This window comes from Choloepus didactylus, chromosome 10, assembly GCF_015220235.1.
Source record: "Choloepus didactylus isolate mChoDid1 chromosome 10, mChoDid1.pri, whole genome shotgun sequence".
Lineage (NCBI taxonomy): Eukaryota > Metazoa > Chordata > Mammalia > Pilosa > Megalonychidae > Choloepus > Choloepus didactylus.
This window is the reverse complement of record NC_051316.1, coordinates 93,232,108-93,252,247: the sequence shown is the minus strand read 5'-3', so window position 1 is coordinate 93,252,247 and position 20,140 is coordinate 93,232,108. Positions and strand designations below refer to the sequence as shown.

At 51.5% G+C, this 20,140-nt stretch overlaps 1 protein-coding gene across 1 annotated transcript in view; it reads left to right on the top strand.

Annotated features, from left to right (window-relative positions):
* Positions 1 to 8,215: 8,215 nt before the first annotated feature.
* The window catches only part of DNM1 (dynamin 1), a 46,430-nt gene continuing 34,505 nt past the window's right edge, over positions 8,216 to 20,140 (top strand). The window contains 1 exon segment of the mRNA XM_037851020.1: positions 8,216 to 8,489. Coding sequence (XP_037706948.1) covers positions 8,329 to 8,489 — 161 coding nt within the window. The 5' untranslated portion in view covers positions 8,216 to 8,328.

Here is a 20,140-nt window from a genome sequence, read left to right as displayed (position 1 = left end):
GTGGCCCGAACCGAGACAGAGGGACTGGGGAAGGAGAGAAAGAAAGGGCAAGTCGAAATAGCCTACTCTTCCAACCAGGTCGAAGCACTCTGACCCCCTGATCTGGGCGCTGGATTCAGAGAAGTCCAGGGTTTGAATCCCGGCTCCACTGCGTTCTGGCTGAGCGACCCTGGCCCTTTTCCACTTCTGTAAAATGGGTGCCACCTGGTGTGAGGATGGCATTACACAATGCTTAGCACGGCACCTGGCACAGAGTGAGCTTAGCAAATTGCCAAAGTGAAAAAAAACAAAAAAACAAAAACACAAACCCATCGGAAAATAATGCTCATGCTGGTGAAGATTGGGAACCCATCTGGCTTCCTCTGTGGTGCACATTTTTTGAAAGCAGTTTGCATTTATGTATCAGGACTCTTGAACATGTTCTGTGCTTTGACCTGGTAACTCCACATGTAAGAATCTAGCCTAAGAAAATAATCAGAAATGAGACTTTTGAAAGCCAGCAGGTTGTTCATGGAAATATTATTTATAATAGCTGTCAGGAAAATAATCAACATTAGGGGAACAGCTAAATGAATCCAGTTGTCTGCCTCTTATGGAATAGCACACAGCTACCCAAAATTATGTTTTCAAAGGATGTATAAACGTTCACATTATGATGTGAAGTGAACCAGCAGGTTACAAAGCCACACACGCATTATGATCCTGGTTTGGGAAAGAATAAATATATGTGTGCAGTGGGCTCATGGGGAGTTTTCACCTTCTTCTTTTCTAATTTGCTGTGATTGGTTTGTACGACTTTATCATGGAAGGGAGTAAACTTGTTTTTCGTGTATCTGATCTAGTGCTGCCTCCCTGAAAGCCTGACAAGATCATGATGGGAACTCTCTGGGGACACTGTTTGGGGCTAGACTGATGTTAACTGCTTTTTATCAGCCCCATGCAGGCAAAGCCCTTCAAGGAATAGCTCCAGAGGAAAAGGAGAGGCCCATCTGTTTTCATCCCAAATGAAGTCTGAGGCTGTAGAAGCACCCTGAGACATCGTTCTTGCCTTTGATTTGAGATGCCCCTTTACCAAAAAATAAATTCTTTTTTAAAATTCAATTTTATTGAGATATATTCACATACCATACATACCATGCAGTCATACGAAGTGCACAATCAGTTGTTATATATAGTCGTGCGTTCATCACACGAAATAAATTCTTATACTCACATGGATCTGTGGACCTAGTCTCCTCCAAGAATCCGCCTCTGTCTTCCCATTATGATACCAGATAGTGCGATCTTTGTAACTTTAGAATACATTTTAATGCCCTATCTCACAAGTCCCTGATGTTATTCATGTTTTCCAAAAATTTCTTGCCAATTTCCAATCATATATTTTTTTTCAGATAAAGTATAGAATGATTTTGTCAACTCCTTAAAAAAAAATCCATCAGAATTTTGTTTGGTGTGGTATTATATATATGTTAAGTTGAAAAAGAGCTGACATTTCTACACGGAGTTTTTCAGTTTAAGGTTTTCAGTTTAAGATAAATGTCTCCATTTATTCAAACATTTCATTATGCTATGGTTTTGCAGTTTTCTTCATCCTAGCACCTGTGCAGTTTCTATGGTGGCTATTGTTATTTCCTCAGTTCACTTATTGATTATGGCGTCTGTATCTTGTACCCTGCCATCTTGCTCACATCAAATTATTTCTGCATTAAGTAATGAATGTCATGTGTGCCTTGAGGGCAGAAAGCAGCTGCTGATTTGGTCCTGTATCTTTGTGACCTAGCTTAGAGTCCTGCATATCATGGCTGCCTGGTGAAGGTTGAATGAATGAATGAATGAATGAATTGCTCCAGGATGCAGTTTTCTCCCTCCATCCTCACATAGGTGTGCAATGTAGCAGCTCTTCCCTCCTTGACATCTGTCTCCAGTCTTTCAGAGAGGGGAACTCCTCTGAGGCATCAACACAGACAACATGGATCAGGGCCAGAGTGTGCCCTATAGCCAGACACCCCAACTCAGAAACCCTGGGAAGAGCTGCAGAGAAAAATATAAGGCCATATGTTTGTCACATGGTCTCCCCCAGTGGCTGCTGTCCACCCACCTGTGCCTTTATCTATAAATAAATAGGGCAAGGCAGACAGAAGACAGAAGTGGGGTGTAGCAGGGTGGGCACAGCACTTTCACTGCCCCTTCCTCCCCAGGTGACACAGGGCAGGCCTTTTCCTGACATAAAGCCTTAGTTTGACTGTCTCTGCTAGAGAAGCCTGACTTGCAGGTAACAGCCCTCCATCTGCCTGGGCCTTTTCTCTACTGCTTCCATCAGTCTCTTTGCTTCCTTCCTGCTAGGATGTGGCTCATCACTGCCAAACCCCTTCAGCCCTGATAGGTGTGGATGAAAACCACAGGGACTCCTGGTGAGTTCCTTCCATCCTAGCAGCAATTCTGCCCCTTAAAAGATATGTCTACGTCCAAACCACTGGAATCTATGAATGTGACTTTATTTGGGGGGGAGGATAAAAAAGGTCTTTGCATATGTAATTCGGGATCCTGAGATGAGATCATCCTAGATTTAGGGTGGACCCTAAATCCAATGACAGATGTCCTTAAAAGAAAGCCAGGAGGAGATTTGAGACACAGAGACACAGAAAAGAAGGCCATGTGAGAACAGAGGCAGAGACTGGAGTTATGCTGCCACAAACCAAAGAATGCCATCAGAAGCTGGAAGGAGCAAGGAAAGATTCTCCCCTAGAGCCTTCAGAGGGAGCATGGCTTTGCTGACACCTTAATTTGGGACTTAATGCCTCCAGAACTGTGAAAGAATAAATTTCTGTTGTTTTAAGCCACCCAGTTTGTGGTACTTTGTTATGGCAGCCCCAAGAAACTAATTCACATCCTTGAAGCAGCCCTGGAAAAATAGGACCAATACCAGCTTCCCCACCATCGATGGGCAGAATAAGGTTTAACTCCTTCACTCCTCTCTTGTTGCTAGGAGTGTGTGACCTTGGGGAAGCCACCCTGCCTCTCTGAGGCTTATTTGTGAGATGGCAGTGACCACAGATTTCATGGTAAGATGCAAGGGCCAGGTGCATAGTAAATAACAATAAGCATTAGCCATCAGTAGCACCATCTCCCCATCCCCCTCCCTCATCACATCCAGCCACAGTGGCTGTCTCTGACTTTAAAGGAGCCAAGTTTCCTTCACAAATGCTTCACATAACCTCTCACTCCTCAGCAGGTGTTCTAGTTTGCTAATGCTGCTGGAATGCAAAACACCAGAGATGGATTGGCTTTTATAAAAGGGTGTTTATTTGGTTACACAGTTACAGTCTTAAGGCCATAAAGTGTCCAAGGTAACATATCAGTAATCGAGTACCTTCACTGGAGGATGGCCATGGTGTCTGGAAAAGCTCTGTTAGCTGGGAAGGCACGTGGCTGGCGTCTGCTCCAAAGTTCTGGGTTCAAAATGGCTTCTTCCTAGGACATTCCTCTCTAGGCTGCAGTTCCTCAAAAATGTCACTCTCAGTTGCTCTTGGGGTGTTTGTCCTCTCTTAGCTTCTCCAGAGCAAAAGTCTGCTTTCAACAGCCGTCTTCAAACTGTCTCTCATCTGCAGCTACTCTCTCAGCTTCTGTGCATTCTTCAAAGTGTCCCTCTTGGCTATAGCAATTTTGCTTCTTCTGTGTGAACATATATAATGCTCCAGTAAACTCATCAAGGCCCATGCTGGGTGGGCGGGGCCACACCTCCATGGAAACTATCCATCAGAATTATCACCCACAGTTGGGTGGGGCGCATTTCCATGGAAACACTCAAAGAGTTACAATCTAAACAACACTGATACATCTGCCCACACAAAATTACATCAAAGATAATGGCATTTTGAGGGACATAATATATTCAAAGTGGCACAGCAGGCCAATTCCTGTCCAATCTTCCCAGCTCAGCTCAAACATCACCTCCTCAGGGAGGCCTTTCCTGATTGTCCCATGGACTAAGTCAGGAACCTAGTTATGCCCTCAAAGCCTCCTGTGCACACCAGAAATCAGGCTATCTGGGGCCCACAAGGCCCTGGGATTCCCATGAGCTGAGCCATCTGGGTAGAGAGTTAGGCCCGAGCCATCTGGGTAGAGAGTTGGACCCCTCTCTGCCTGTCTCTTCCCCCAAATCCTGGCCCATTTATGACCCTTTATCCTTTCTTTCGAGAGGTGACTCCCTCTGCTACCTTCACGAGACTGAAGAAGTTTCTTTGGCCAGTACAATAATGAGGATGGTGATAATTATACCAGTCATAGCTCCAACTATTGACCATTCCAGGCCCCACTCTAATGCTTAATGTAACCCAGGATTACATCATTGAATCCTCACACAACCCTACGAATTAGGCACTATTATTCTCCTTTTACAGATTGAAAAAAAATGAGACTCAGGGAGGTAAACTGACTTGTCCAAGGTCTCCAGGTTAGAAAGTGGCAGAGGTGGGATTTGAACCCCAGGCAGATTGGCTGCAAAGCCATGATCTTGACCCTCATGAACCTAAACATGGCTCAATCAGCAGGCATCAGGCAGCTGCCCTGAACCAGACTCCTGGGGTGCTCCTCACCATGATATGGGGCAGTGCAAGCAGAGATGCCTGGACCATCAGTGCCTGAAAGCCCCTGGGAAGTCCCAGCCATGCAGAAGAGATTACTATGTGCACCCCAGCCTGGTCCAGCTGCTCCCCAACAGAGACTGTAAGGACCCAGGGTGAGGGCCCTGGCCCCATGCCCTCATGGCTCCTGGGTTTGTCCTTCCTGGTTCAGGTCTGCTTAGCATGTCTGTCTCCCCTGCACAAACCCTGCATCTTAGTAACCTCATCACCCCCGTGTCTCACATGAGATCTGACAAGAAGTAGCCACTAATCAATGCCTGTTGAAAAACTAATGAATGAATGAATGACTCCAAAGGTCCAGATCCTGAGGAGACTTAATGATTAAATGCAGTGGCCTGACCCAGGAGCTGTATAATAATGATACAGTCAGCATTTATTGAGTACCTGCTGTATGCACACCAGAAACCTGAACAGAAAGGGCTAGTGTTTATTTTTTGTGCCTTAAAAGCATGTTTCAAGAGCTGGTGTAGTGTAGGATATAAAGTGGAAGCTCTGAGTCACACTGATCACTGTTTGCATCTTGACTCCATCACTGCCCAGCTGTGTGACCTTGGACAAGTTTCTCATTAACTTCTCGGTGTCTCAGTTTCCTCATCTACCAAACAGGGCTAATAAAACATCTCCCTCCTGGGATTTGGGCAATAGTGCAGGTGAATCCCTTAGCACAGCACCTGGCTGGGAGGAAATGCCCAGCGAATGTTCCTGTTGTTAATAATCTGCCAAGCACCGTTTGTGGTTTAAGCTTTGGGATCTCTAGAGAGCTTTCTCTCTCCTCAGCTCAAAGTGAGGGTCAGAGCCATTACTAAGACTTTCCATTTAATCACCTGTACATTCAGCAGAGCCCAGCTTCTCAGGGCCTGGGGAGAACCATCTGCAGCCTTCCAACACCCCCCATCCATCCCTGTGGGGAAACTGAGGCCAGGCTAGATCCAGGTTCATTTCCTTTCTGACTCCATACTTGGCTTATACTGGTTCCTCTGCCCAGAACATTGTCCCTTCTCTACACACTCAGGGGCATTCTATCCACCCATTCTTCAAGCCCAGCCCAGAGATGTGTGGGAAAGGTGCACACTGCAGCCATTTTTAACAGGCCAGCAAACAAAACTGGGGCATGGCCAAACAGTGGAAAACGATGCAGCTGTGAACAAGGAATGTAACCCATCTGACTGTTCTTATGTGGAAAGATGTCTAAGACATACTGTCACTAAAAAAAACAAGTTGCAGGTAATAACATGTATGAGCTTCTCCAACTTTAGCATATGTATGAATCCCCTGGAATTCTTGGTTCTTGTTAAATGCAGGTTGTGATCCAGCAGATCTGTGGAAGGGCCTGAGATTCTGCATTTCTGAAAAATTCCAGGTGCTGCCCAGGCTGCTGGTTTGGCATCAGTGATACAACAGTATAAGATATATAGTATGATCTCATTTCTGTAAAAATAAAATGAAGCAAACAACACACACACACACACACACACACACACACACACACACACACACACATATGCATGTATGTCTATGGGGGAAAACGCCAGAGCATAAATCCTAAATTATAAATAGTTTTATCTCTGGGTAGAGGGATGACCAGAGGCTCTCAAATACATGTACAAAGTCCGATTTTTTACAGTAAGTTTCACTATTGTAATTAGGGGGAAAAAAAAGACAATAAAGATTAAAAACAATGAAAGCCTAGCTGGTACAGCGCCCCTCCAGGCAGACATCTGTAAACCATACTCCTTCCACTTAATATCTCCACCCCAGGCTCCCTCATCTAGGCTGCCCCGGGACCGCAGGGGAGCCCCTGAGGCAGGTGCTCATGTCTGCCATCCCGATTCTCAGAGCCTAATAATAACAGGCTGCCCTAAAGCAGCTGCTTGGGCTGCACATTGTGTGGAGCTGATGCTCCAACTGTCTGGAGAGCTGTAATTATCCACATCCTCAGAGCTGAGGGGTTACTGAAGGCCTCCTGACCTTCATGGGCAGGATAATCCATCATTATCCCCATTTGGGGGATTGGATAACCAAGGCTTAGAGACAGGGATCACAGAGCTGGGCTCCTAATCTACTCCCTGGTGCCATCCTGGCTGGGGCCTGCTTGCTCCCCTCTGCCTGCCTGGGGATCTCTTCCCCCCAGGTGTCCACACGGCTCCTTCCTCACTTCCTTCAGGTCTCTGCTCAAATTTTACCTTATAATAGAGTCCTTCCCTGCCCACCCTCTACAAAATAGCAATGCTGCCCGTGCCCACAATCCTCCCCAGCCTCTGACCCTACTGCCTTGCTCTCCATAGCTCTCATCATCACCTGACCATGCTCGTATTTATTAGTTTATTTATGCATTGTCTCTCATTTCCCACTAGACTGCAAGCCACGTCTGGGTAATGACTTTGTGCACTTTGCTCACAGCTTTATCCCTGGGGTCCATTTTAGGGCCTGACATATAGCAGATGCTCAATAAATATGACTTAAATGGATGAGTTTATGAACGGTCTCTGATCCACAGGTCTCCGCTCTCCCGGTAGGGAGGTGACCCACCAACCCCCAATAGCACAGGATAGGCTGGACTCCCTTTCCCACCCTCCTGGTGGATAGTCCTAATTAGGTTCCTTAAATGCAAAGGGGGATGGCTGGGCCTGGGTCTTCCTGGCCTCTCAGTGTGAACGGGATAAGCAAGATGATGCTGGAGGAGTCCCACTGTGTTTCCACCACCCTGATGGGTTGGGGCAACCACTGCCATTCTCTCGGACAAGGATTCCCAACCCTCCCACGAAAGGCCTTCCAACCCTCAGGGCCATCACACTTCCTGTTCACTCTTCGCGTGCTTTTCCCCTGATCCATCCATGGCAGCTCCTTCTCCTCATTTAGGTTTTTTCTCAAATGTCAGGTCCCCCTGACTCCCATAGACTAATGTGGCCTTTCACACCCACTCTGTTACCTCTCTTTACATCCCCTGTTTATTTCCTTCATTGCTCTTGATATAAACTATTTTCATTGGTAGTATTTCATGCATCTGTTTATTTATTTACCATCTGAATGGAAGCTCTGTAAAAGTAGAGACCTTGTCTGTCTTGTTCACTGCTGTGTCCCCAGTGCCTAGGACAGGGCCTGGCTCTTAGTAGGTGATCAGTAGATATTTGTTAAATCAATGTTCCATCTTTTTGCTTCTAGAAATAGGGAAATTGAGGCCCAGAGGTGGGAAGGGACATGCTGGAGATGAATTAGTGTCAGAGTAGAAGCAGCCAGGCTAAGTGGAGCTCCAGGTTAGGAGACTGTGACCTTGGAGGAGGCAGATGTTTTCTCCAGGCCTCAGTTTCCCCATCTATAACATGGAGCGAGGCAGCCATGACCACGATCCAAGAGACCCAGTACTAGAAGGGAAACCCCTCCCATTCCCCAGAATGACATCCTAAGAACAGCATCCGCGCTCCCCAGGAATCGCTAAAGCGCGGGGAGAGCCGCAGGAGGAGAAAACTACAACACCCATGGCACCACAACGCGGCGCCTGCGCACCGCGGCACACCCGCAGCGCCGCGGGCGCCCTCTGGCGGCGGCCTGGCGCGGCGCTCCGCTTGGATCCCCGAGGGGCTGGGGGCCGGCGGCTCAGGCAGTCCCGGCGTGCGGCGGCAGCGGCGGAGCCCGAGCCCGGAGCCGAGCGGCAGGCGGATAGCAGCCCGCGGGGCCCGCCGCAGCCATGGGCAACCGCGGCATGGAGGACCTCATCCCGCTGGTCAACCGGCTGCAAGATGCCTTCTCCGCCATCGGCCAGAACGCGGACCTCGACCTGCCGCAGATCGCTGTGGTGGGCGGCCAGAGCGCTGGCAAGAGCTCGGTACTCGAGAATTTCGTAGGCAGGTAGGAACGCACCCCGGCTCCCCGGGTTCCCCGGCCCCCAGTCCCCGGCCTCGACGGCGCCGTGACCTCGCAGCCCTCGGCGCTGCTGCCCGCGGACGCGCGTCCCCTACCCCCAGCCAGACGGGGCGGCAGCGCCTGGAGCTCGTCCGCAAACGTTGTCAAGCAGCGGGCCACGGTGTCAAGTCCCCCTCCTCCGCCCCATCCTTTAGGGAAGACAGCGCTCTCTGGAGACCCTGGTGTCCCACCACCATCACCATGGCCACCTAGGGGCCCCGCGTTACTCAGCGCCTCTCTTCGGCTCTGGGAGCCCCCTGAAGCGGGCAGCATCCGCGGCGCAGAGCTCCCCACCCCAACAGGCTCTATGGAGGACAGCCCTCTCCACTGTGGCAATCCCTGGTGCGCGGGGAGAGGACACCCCACAACAGTCCCTCATAGAGGACATAGCCCCGTGGGCATCGGGGGCCAGATTCAGCCTCCCCCCCCCCCCTCCACACACCTCTGCAGCTCCCGGCAGCCATCCGTGCGCAGCGCGGCGGAGGGGGGAGTTGCGGGTTGCAGGCTGAGGAAGGGAAGGGATAGGCGTTGGGGTGTGTGTGGGGGGCGCAAAAACCAGCTTCTGATCCTTTTCTGAACAGCCTGCCCCTTGCTCCGCCGCCGGCCCTGGGTGGGGGGCGCCTGTCAATGTCGGTCTCCGCTGGGTCTTGCAGGGGGATTTTGACGGAGGGAGGGAGAAAGCGGCGGAGCACAGAGATGACTAAGACAGGGAGGCAGGATGGGGGGGGGGAGCCATTTGCAGAACCTAATCCCCTTCCTGCCTCTGATCCCACAAGGCCTCGGATAGTCAGGTGGCAGGCAGAGGGGGGCAACCGCAAAAAGAAAGGGCTCCAGGTTTGGGGGAGCAGGTAGGGTAGGAACCCCCAGGCTGCCTCCATATAGGGGAGAAAGAGATGGCTTTTCTGATGCTGAGAGGAGGGTGGGGTTCTTCCACTGCTGCAGGCAGAATGGGGCAGTGGGGGGAGAGTTGACACCTGACCTCTCCCTCCCCCATCTCCCTCCATCACCTTCAGAAACTAGCTTTCTTCCAGTAATCTTTGTGGCTAAGAAAGTGACTGGCATATGGGAGAGGGAGCCAGGGACCCCTCCCCCCAAAGGGACAGCCATTCTGTAGGGTGACACCTTGGGTCCCAGTTAGGTTCTTCTGGTGAAACCTCAAGCAAGTCACTTGAGCTCTCTGAGCCTCAGTTTCCCCATCTGTGATATGGATAATTGGACTGGATGGTTATTCCTGCCCCCAAATTTGACTTGGAGAGCCCAGCACCAGCCCCAGAGGTGAAAGGAGAAGACTGGGACAGAAAGATGTATCTGTGGGATGTTAGAAAGCTACATGACGGTGGCTGGGCCCATCTGCTCAGCAGAGGGGAAGGTTGTCTGGCTCCCGCAGAACCACCCTCCTGCTCACATGGCCCCAGAGCTGCAGAGCCTCAGGCAAGAGACGCACAGATGGCCCTTTCCCATGGCCCCATGGTCTGGGCCAGGATGGGGGGAGGCGACCCTGGAGAGAGTAAAGCCCCAAGGGCTTGGTGCTTCTGATGGCATTCATGGATATCCAGCACTTTATAGTTTACAACCATATTCCTACCTTTTCTGTTTATCTATTCGTTCATTTATTAATTGAACATTTGCTGAATGCCTGCTCAGGGCCAGGCCGTATGCTCTTGGCAGAGGAGACAGAGGGGAACAACTGGCATCCACAGCTCCCATTTACTGAGCCCCTCTCATCTGCCCCATAAGGCATGGCCACACAACAGCCCCATCGGGCAGGTACCATGATGCACGTCCTACAGATGAGGAAACTGAGACCCTGGAGGATAAATGCTTAACCCAAGGTCACATAGCCAGAAGAGCAGTGTCTGTTAGACTCAAACGCCCAGGTTTATAATCTCCACCCTGCACAGACTCTAAGAGCCAGGCCCTACACTGACATGGGAGACATGCAGGTGAGTGTACCTCCATTTACCCTTCAGTGGAATGGGAACTTGGATGGCTCCTGCCCCACCTTCCTAAGAGGGTAACTGTGGGGCGCCAACAAGTTCATGAGTATAAAAGCCCTTTTGTAAACACGTGGGAGGGAAGCAGTGCTAGTCAATTAGGCTTGGGAGCTAGCCCCTACCCTCTTGGAATTCACTGTCCAGTGGACAGAGATGCCAGTAAGCAGACAGCATGGCAGGCCATCCCTGGCCACAGAAGTCTCCAGCAACTGTTTGCCTCTTGAGTGTCAGGGAAAGGTGTGGAGTCTGTCCCTAGAGGGCCCTGGGCCCTCTCACTGCCCTCCACACCGTAATGCCCTTTGACCATGGTGCCTGCAAGAGGTTGCACAGGGGGTCGGAGGAGGGCTTGGTCTGAGAGCTGATGAGGAAGCCAGGGAAACTGAGGCTCATGGGGGCTTCCAGTCAGCTCTGCCTGCTCCTCATGCATCCCGACTTTGGGCTGAGTCCCCAGGGCTGTGAACATGGTAACAGCCGTTCTGCCTCTGGGGCTTCACATGAGCCAATCCCCTATGGAGAGGAAGTGGAAAATGTGTCAGAGGAAGCAGAGGCTTCTCCAGACTACCTGGGGCTCCCAAGCACCCAGGAGGCCCTACAGTGTCAACTCTGCAATGCAGGTGGCCCAGTGGCTCCTTTGGACCTGGTAGGACTTGTATGAGTCTGTGCTAGTTCCTCATCCTCCTTTTATAGAAGGGAACACTGATGCTGGTTCATTCAGTCTTTTGGCAAATATTCACAGTGTATCCACAATGTCTCAGCACTGGGGATTCTATGGTAGAAAAGACAAGGGCTCTGCATTCCAGAGGGGAAACTCAGACATAGTAAACACAAGAACATGCACGTTAAGGAGACAACTGGAGAATGTGGTCTGAGGAGAAGAGAAGGGCTGTTTTCCAGAGTGAGGTAGAGAAGGTCTCTAGGAGGAGATGACATCTAAGATGAGAACTGAAGGATAAGAGACCATGTGACTAGCCAGGGGACAAGCCAAGGGAACAGCAAATGCAAAGACCCTTGGGCAGGAAAGATTGGTGGGACAGAGAGAAACCACTGTGGTTGGTGGCTGGTGGGCAAGGAGAAGACGGGATAAGAGAGGTAGGCAAGGGCTAGATCTACAAGGCCTCAAAGACCATAGTGAGGAGTCTGGATTTATTTTCATTGTTGTTGGAATGTTTATGTAATGGATGACCACCAGCTTCCAGCAAGGGTGTAGCTTGAGATGGAGATGGCAAGAGAGGCAGCAGGAGACTGGTGAAGAGCTAGTGCAATAGACAAGAGGTGACAGGGGCTGGACCAGGGCTTTAGTAGTGGACAGCAGAAGTGGCAGGTTCAGGATATATTTTGGAGGAAGAGCCAACAGCACTTGCTGGAGGATAGGACATGGAGGATAAGGAAGGAGAGTATCAAGTATGACTTCAGGGTCTTTGACCTGAGCGATTGGGTGAACGGGGTGCCATAACGGAGATGAGGAAGGGTGCAGGAGGAGCAGGTTTGGGGGGCAGGGGGTAAGATCAGGAGTTTGGTTTTGAACATGTTAAGTCTGCGATGCCCACTAGACTTCTAAGTAGAGATGGCTGGTGGGCAGCTTGGTGATATAAGTCAGGAGCTCAGAGGGAAGGTGGGCTGGAACTATAAATTTGGAAGTTGCCTGTAAGGATGGGATTTAAATCCATGAGCGTAGATGAAGTCATCGGAAGCAGAGAGATCTTGGGCATGTTCTTTAAACCCTGCTCAGCTGCTATTTCCTCATCGGTAAAATGGGGATAATAATAGCACCTCCTTTGTGGGGTGCTGGTGAACGTTGAAATAATGCCTGTGAAGCACTCAGGGTAGGGCCTGGCAAAGAAGATGTGCCGGTTCCATTCCTCCCAGGCATAGGCAGGCAAACCCTTTGGGATGGTGCAGGCTCAGAGGTGGGCCAGGGTGGGAGTGGAGGGTCTTCTCCATCCAGGGTGGGGGCTGGGGGTCTGGTGAGTGAGCCTCTACTGACAGCCCATGCTGCAGCCTGGGAGGGGAGGTTTGGATTTCCCCAGTGAGTCTGCCTACCCCCGCGGGGCTCAGGGCATGCCTCCCACCAATCCCCTCCCGCCTTCCTGCTCATTGTCGCCCTACCATGGGCTTAGTGCCTGTCTCTGGCCTCTGGGAGCCCCTCCCTTCCTTAGGCCCAGCCTCTCCCACAGGGAGCAGCCCACTGCCCACTGTGAAGCTCTGTCTCTTCCTCTGTACACTCTGGGATACATTATAGTGGTCCCATTACCCAGATTTGGACACTGAGGCAAAGATTAGGGATAACTGAGACATCTTGGGCAGAGGGTCATTGACCTGAGGGGGAAGAGGGAGCTAACATCTATTTGACACTTGCAGTGTGCCAGGCCTGGGGATACAGCCGCAAACAAGACAGACCCATGCGTGCCTCAGGAAGCTCGCAGCTGACAGGGCAGACAGACATGAAATCACACAAAGAGCTCAGTTATTGTGTTTTGAAGAAGAGTGTGTAGAAGAGAGGAGCCTGATATTGCAAGGAGGGGAGTCATCTGGGGGTCAGAGAAGGCCTCTGAGGAGGTGGCATGTAAGGCTGGGCCTGATCAAGGACAGGAACTGGTCAGGCAAAGGAGTGGGAGCACTTGGGGGTGGGGAGGTAAGCCGTGGCTTGAGAACCCGGGAGAAGGGCAGGGTAGCTGGAGCATGTGGAGCGAGGAGCAGAGGCTGGAGGGGAGACTGGGAGGTCTGGGGGTAGTGGGTGGGCGCTGATGGCCCCCTTACAGGCCCTTCTCCATACACACTCCCCCAGAGAGCTTGTGCTGCACTCTGCTCTGGCCTCTACATGCTGAGGACATGCACCTGCCACATGCTAAGCACACGCTGCCTGTGGAGCCCGCATGTGCAGTACCTGCCTGCGGGCTTGGTGCACATGGAAATGAGTCCACTCCTTAGCCAGAGGATGTCCTCCCCAAGCCCCCACCCCAACCAGTGACCCAAAGCTGCCGGGAATGAAAGGCGACCCTGGCAGACGGCATCTGATCCTGGCGCCAGGAGAGTGGAGGATCCTAGGACTTGGCCGGGGTGAGAGGGCCAGAACCCCAGGGAGAGGGGGCACAGGTGGACAGGGAGGGGCCTGGCAGGTCAGGAGTGGAAGAAGGGTAGAGCAGGAGCGAAAATGCAGGCCCATGTGCCATATGTCTAAATATTCCAGTTATAAAACAAGCTAAGGAATTACTAAATAGAATACATTCTACCCTCCCTACCTTGACAAAAACACCTTCATAACAATCTGGCAGACTGGCTTTGAATTTAGAATTTCAGCCTCCTCAGCGTTCCGTGATGGGAGGTGGGGTGTGGGGACAGGTGGCTCCTCTCCCCAGGCCGTCTCTTCCCACTCCCACTCCATCCACCACCAGGGGCCTCTTAGGGTCACATGTGGAACCCCAATCCGTGCCTTACAGCTCCATCCGTAGCCTTAGAAATGATTGGCCTCAGGCCTTGTGCCGCCCCCACCCCATCTCATCCTCCCCCAACAGTAAGGTCAGCCTTCAGGAGGGCAGACCCTGAAGATGGACTTGGGAATGCCCAGGCACCCAAGTGTGGTCTAAGAGGGGTGCACATGCTTCAGCTGGGAACCTTCCCTTGGCCTCTAGGGACCCCTCACCCCATGAGAAGGGCAAGGCTGGAGGAGGACCAGAGAGGGGCCCATCAATTGTGAGGCCCAGGGTAGGGGCACCAGTTCCCCAGGTCTAAGGGCTGATATTCGTTGTTGTCTTCTTGGAACCAACAACCCATCAGTAGGAGGAGTAGAGACTATTGTCCCTGGTTTTCAGATGGAGTCATGGCACAGAGGGGTGAGGGACCTGCCTGAAGTCACACAGCAGCTGGATCGGGGACAGGACAGGAACTGGCACGAGGACTCCTGCCTCCAGGCTAGGCCTTTCTATGTTTCTGTCCATCCCCTTCACCCTCCATCCGGGTGACCCCACACATCCACACACTCACGGTTTCTTCTCCTCTTCTCTCCCTGGTTCATCTCTCTGGCACTCCCACCCCTTCCCTGGGCTGAAATCTGGCCAAAGGAACAAGAACCATTTGGACAAGGCAACCCTGGCAGCTTGGAATTGCTATAGGCCACATGAAAAAGTGGAATATTGGGCTTGGAAGGTGTTCAAGACAGTCTCCTAAATGGCATCTTCCCAGTGCCCTGGCCAGAGTCTCTGGAATCGACTTCCACCCCCGTCCCCCATCCTCGCCATGCATTCAGACCCCAGGCCCTGCGGATTCTACCCCCAGTCAGCCACCCTTCTCCACCTCAGCTGCCACCACCTTTGTCTTAGCAACTGGGGCAGCCTCCTCTCTTACCCCCCTAATCCACTCTCTGCTGACAGCAGGGAACCTTCTAGAGCCTCCCAATCTGACCTTTCGGCTTGAAGCCCTCCCTGCTCCCCTGCCCTCAAATCAGAACCCCAGCTCCCGTGTCAGGCCTCTGAGAACAGTCTCATGTCCCATGTGACCCACCCCTACTTCCCCTCCAGCTGATCCCCCCAGGCCCACCCTCTAGCCATGCTGAATATCTTCCAGTTCATGGAAAAAATGGGCCGTGCCCTCTCTCGCACTCTCCTGGGGTGCTGCTGTGTATGCCGTTCCTCCTTCTGGAAGGCTCTTCACCCAGCCCTTGTTTCTTCCTTCACTTGCTCATCCTCCAAGTCTCACAAAAGCCAACACCTCCTCTGGGATGGCTTCCCTGACCACCCTCTCCCCAATGACCTGACCTTGGTGTGTGGGCAAGCGTTCAGATTTCTCCCAGGATGAGGTGCTGCAGAGGAAAAAAAGAGGCTGGTTCCCTTGGGCTGAGAGCTCCTGGCAGACAGCAGCTCTGACCACGGCTACTCTTAACATCTCATCTATTTATGATCACATTATTCCTTTTTCACTCTGGCTCAGATGCGTCTGATCTTAGCACAGGGAAAGTAAGCCACCAGCCAGGATTCAACAGGTAAATGCTTGCCCATCTCCTACCTGAGCTCTGAATTCGAGGGAACGTAATGCTCAAGCACACACAGAGCATGTCAGGGCAGGCGGTGAAGGACTGGGCACCACCATTGGGCACCCTCTGTTAGAGCTGGGCCAGGCCCTTCCACGGCCAGGATCTCAGGGGATCCCCTCAACAGCCCCGGAAGGGAGCTTCTGGACTGTGTGGCCCATTCGCTGATGGGGAAACTGAGACCCAGGGCAGGGAAATAAGTTAGCTGGTGGGATTCCTTAGCATCAAGTCTCTGGTAATAAAAAAATAAGGATCCAGATGTAGCTCCAAATGGAATGACTTGTAAAATATCCATGATGTGCTGTTGGAGACTAGAACAGCTACCAAAGTGTGGCTAGGAGGCCAGTACGTGTGTACACAACGAGGGGCTTGGGACTTTGCCTCTTTGAGCCTCAGTTTCTCTTCTGTAAGACAAGGAAACCGAGCATATTGACCTAACAGCTGTTGTGAGGATCCATTGAGATGATACGGATATTTCATAATGGCTTTATTGAGGCATAATTTCCATAACATAAAACTCACCCATTTTAAGTGTGCAATTATTGATTTTTTAGTAAATTTGCAGAGTTGTGCAAACATTATCATATTCTAATTTTAGAACATTTCCTTCACCCCAAAAAGAAGTCTTGTGATGATCCTGATCTTAAAGTCCCTGGCAGAGTCCCTGGCAAACAATCCACAATCCATCAGTGTTAATCATTTTTATTATTATCAATATTAAAATGTTTACAATAGTTATCCCCAGGTGTTAGGATCATGGTTGATTTTTCTTTTTAAAATATTTCTATGTATTAAAAAATTTTTTTCAGATACAGAATGTATGATGTTTTAAATTAGAGGTCAAAAGAGAAATCTATTTACAATTTCAAAAATACAAAAATCAACCTTGAAAAAAGGAGAGAAGGAAGGAAGAAGGAAAGGAAGGTGGGAAGAAGGGAAAGAAGAGAGTTTAGAAGAATGGAAGGATAGGGAGGGAGGAACGAGAGTAGGTTTTCTTTAATAGGGAAAGCAGTCGTTGTGGAGAGAGCACTGGACTGGGAGTCCAGAGCCCTGGGCACTAGTCCTATTCTGTCACCAACTTGCACGGTGACCTTGGACAAAACTCTTCCCCTTTTTATGCCTCGGTTTCCACATCTGTACAATGAAGGTGATGGTGGGAAAACTGAAAGAGTGCCTCTCCAAATCATTCATTCAGTCAACAAAGGTTCTCTGACCACTTGCTATGTGCCAGGCTCCGTGCTGGGTGCTGGGTGCCAGGGACATGGTGGGAAAGAGAATGGGCCCAGTCCCTGCTCTCAGGACCATCAGAACATCAGGGAAAGTCAAGACAGCCCTGAGATGTTCAAACCTCAGTTGAAATTCATAAGCTGTGTGACATGGGCACGCCCAGGCCTCCTGAGGCAGCAGGAACAGAGAGGGATTTGTTGCCTGGGAGCAGCCTCACCTCCTCCCAGTTGTATTTCTTGGCCCCTCCTCTCCCTTGCCTTGCCCCAGCTCCCCCCTTCAGAGGGCACCTCAGAGTTCCACCCAGAGCCCTTGCCTTCTGCTCCAGAAGGAAGATTTAGCCAGAAATGTCCTGGTTCACCCCTCATTCTGCCAGCCAGCTTCCAGGAGACCGCCTTCCTGCTGCCTTCCTGCTGTGTCTTCTGGTGACATGGTTGAGAGAGTCCAGTGTGTTCTAAGCATGTGCAAGTTATCATTATTATAATCATCATAGCGTCCATTTGTTCATGCGCTAATTCAAATGAGCCTCACAGCAACCGATTTCACTGATGTGGAAACTGAGGCTCAGAGGGGTATGGTCATTTGTCCACAGCCATACAGCGCCTAAGTGGCAGCTCTGAAATGCCACACCACAGCAGGTCTGTCTGACATCAGAGCTCAGGAAACAGGGGACTTAGAAGAATGACCACCACTGGGCACATGCCAGACCAAGCATGCTGCTTTCTGGCATCCTCTGCATTCAGCTGGGCCTGGGAATCAGCATCTCTAAGCTCTGACCCCAGATCTCAGGTCCTAGAGTAGGGGTAAGGGGTCACTTCAGCCCTTTGGCACAGTTTCTCCAGACCCTACTAGGGGTGACAGTGACAATTCAGACAGGGGATGTATGGCATTTTGAGGTCCTGGGAAGTGTTTATTTCATCCTCTCCATGCTTTAGGTTTGAAGGCGCTTCTGCAGATGGCAAGGCAAGGCCTCCCTGGGAAACCACCATCTGCCAAAATGAGTGGTGAGAGCTGGCATACTAACCAGCCCTCCCACGCTGGGGCACAGCACACAACTAACTGAGGCTGGTGGGCTCAGCACACTTCCCTCTTGGCAGCTGTTCTGTCCTCCCTCAGCCTAACCAGGAGCAGGGGTGGGAGGTGCAGGAGGCGGCCTGGCTGGAGGCCAGATCAGGCCCCAAATCCCAGCTGGGGAGGTGCCCAGGGGAAGGGGGGGTGCAGTTTAACAGGGTGCCGGGTGATCATGTGTCCAGGTGAAGGGAAAGCACTGGGGAGCCAGCCCCTGTGCCGGGTGTGGGGATCTGGCAGTGAGAGAGGAGCTCACAGGCTATACATGGGTGCCAGCTGGTCCTCTTCACTGTTGTCCAGGTGTGGAGCTGAGAAGCATGCCTTGTGGGGGCCCTGGTTCCATCTCGGCCACTTTTCCCACCTCCGTGTGGCTTCACAGCTCCCTGCCCCTCTCTGGGCCTCTGTCCCATTCCCATCCTCTGGATGATAATGGAATGAGACGGCCTCTGAGAGCTTCTCCCACTTGATTTACATCATTTCCACCTAACATGTCATGGTCAGAATTCCAAGATTCCATACCCAGAGGAGGTGAGGTTGAGGAGTTCTGCAGGGTTTAGGATTCTCATGCCGAAATGCAGGAATCCTCCTAGGGAGGAGGCCGAGAACAGGAGTCACTCTTCAGCAACCTCCTTGAGCTAGTGAGCACCTACTGTGTACCTGACATGGGCTCAGCTCTCTGCATGAAAAGGCTCCCTAAATCCTCCTGCAGCCACAGGGGACTCTGAGGCCCGGAGGGTGAAGCAACTTGCCCAAGGGCACTGGGCCCAGAGGGGCAGAGTGAGATTCGAACCCAGGACCTGTGCCAGGCATTGGCTCCTAACTGCCGAGACAGTGATCCTGAGACTGGAAAGGGAACATGAAAATCACCTGGGGATTGTGTTTAAAATCCAGATTCTACCTATTGTCAACCCAGCATGTCTGAGGAATGTGCATTTTAACAAGCTGCCCAGGGATTTCTGATGCAGGCTGTGTGTGAGGCACACACTTTGAGAACCTGGGCCATGGCAGAGATGGGACCTCTTCTTACCTGGGCACCATTTTGCCCACCCTGGCCCGGGAGCTCTCCGTCTGAGGAGAGACTCTTTCCCCAGGCATCACCCTGCCCTCTAATCTCTATTTCCCATAAGCTGATAGACCCTGGAGGCAGCGACTTGGGGCAGAGTAGCCCAGGCGTCTGACCGCCCACCATTCTCCCCAGCTAGACCCTGGGCTGCCAGCACCCTCGGCACCCCCTACGTGGCTCCTCAGAGACACCAGCCCCTCAGCCTGCTCTGGCCGGGTAGGCCCAACTGTGCAGGGGGAGGCCTCTCAGGGAGGAGATCCAGGAAGGGTCCATGTCTCCATGTGGGGGGGGTTCTCTGTGGGGAGTCTCATCCTTCCCAGCCCCTCCTGCAGTTCCCATGGCAACTGCTGTTGCCATGGAATTGCTGAGTGAGGAGCTGGTGGGGAAGAGAGGTGGACCCCAGGTTCCAACCCCAGCCTCTGTGAGACCAGATGTCCTATCACCACAGCCCTGGGGGACCCCTAAAACTTGGGGTCACCTCCTCAAGAAGTCAGTGATTAAAGGATGGGAGACAGAGACGCAGGAAGTCCGTCACCATTCCCCCCCAGTGAATCACCTTCTCTGCGCAGCCTGGTACATCTTCTTTCTAGCACATGTCACACTGCATTGCATTAGTGTTTACTTGTCTGTCTCTCCCACCACACAGTGAGCTCCTTGGGGTGGGGAAGTGTCTGACTCATCTCCCATCTCCAGGGCCCAGCACAGGGCCTGGCACAGAGCAGCTGCTCCCAAATATGTCCTAGATTGAATGCAACCAAATTACATAAAAAGCCAAGTCTGGCTCCTTGGATTTAGGGGGTGGCACAGTTTGAAAGGGAATTTCCTCAAGTTCTGGTGTTCAGCAGACACTCAGGTTTCAATGATTCCAGCTCTGCTGTTCCTAGCTGGATAACCTTGGGCAAGTCACTTTACCTCTTTGAGCCTCAGTTTCTTCATCTGTAAAATAGGGATCATGATTTCCATATCAGAGCAGTTTTGAGGACTTGTGGATGTAATCAAAACTCGTTGAGCACCCCTGTGTCCTAAGCCTTGCACCAAGCACTGAGATACAGTGGTGGACAGAAGGATGCAGCCCCCACCCTCCTGGATCTCACAGTCTTGCAAGAATGAATTGCACTTACCTGGCACCTAGAAAGATATTAATAAATGTAGGATTTATCCTTCTCCTCCTCCCGTTTACAGTGGCTCCCTCAGCTCCAGCCTGGACTTCCCATGATTCTTCCCC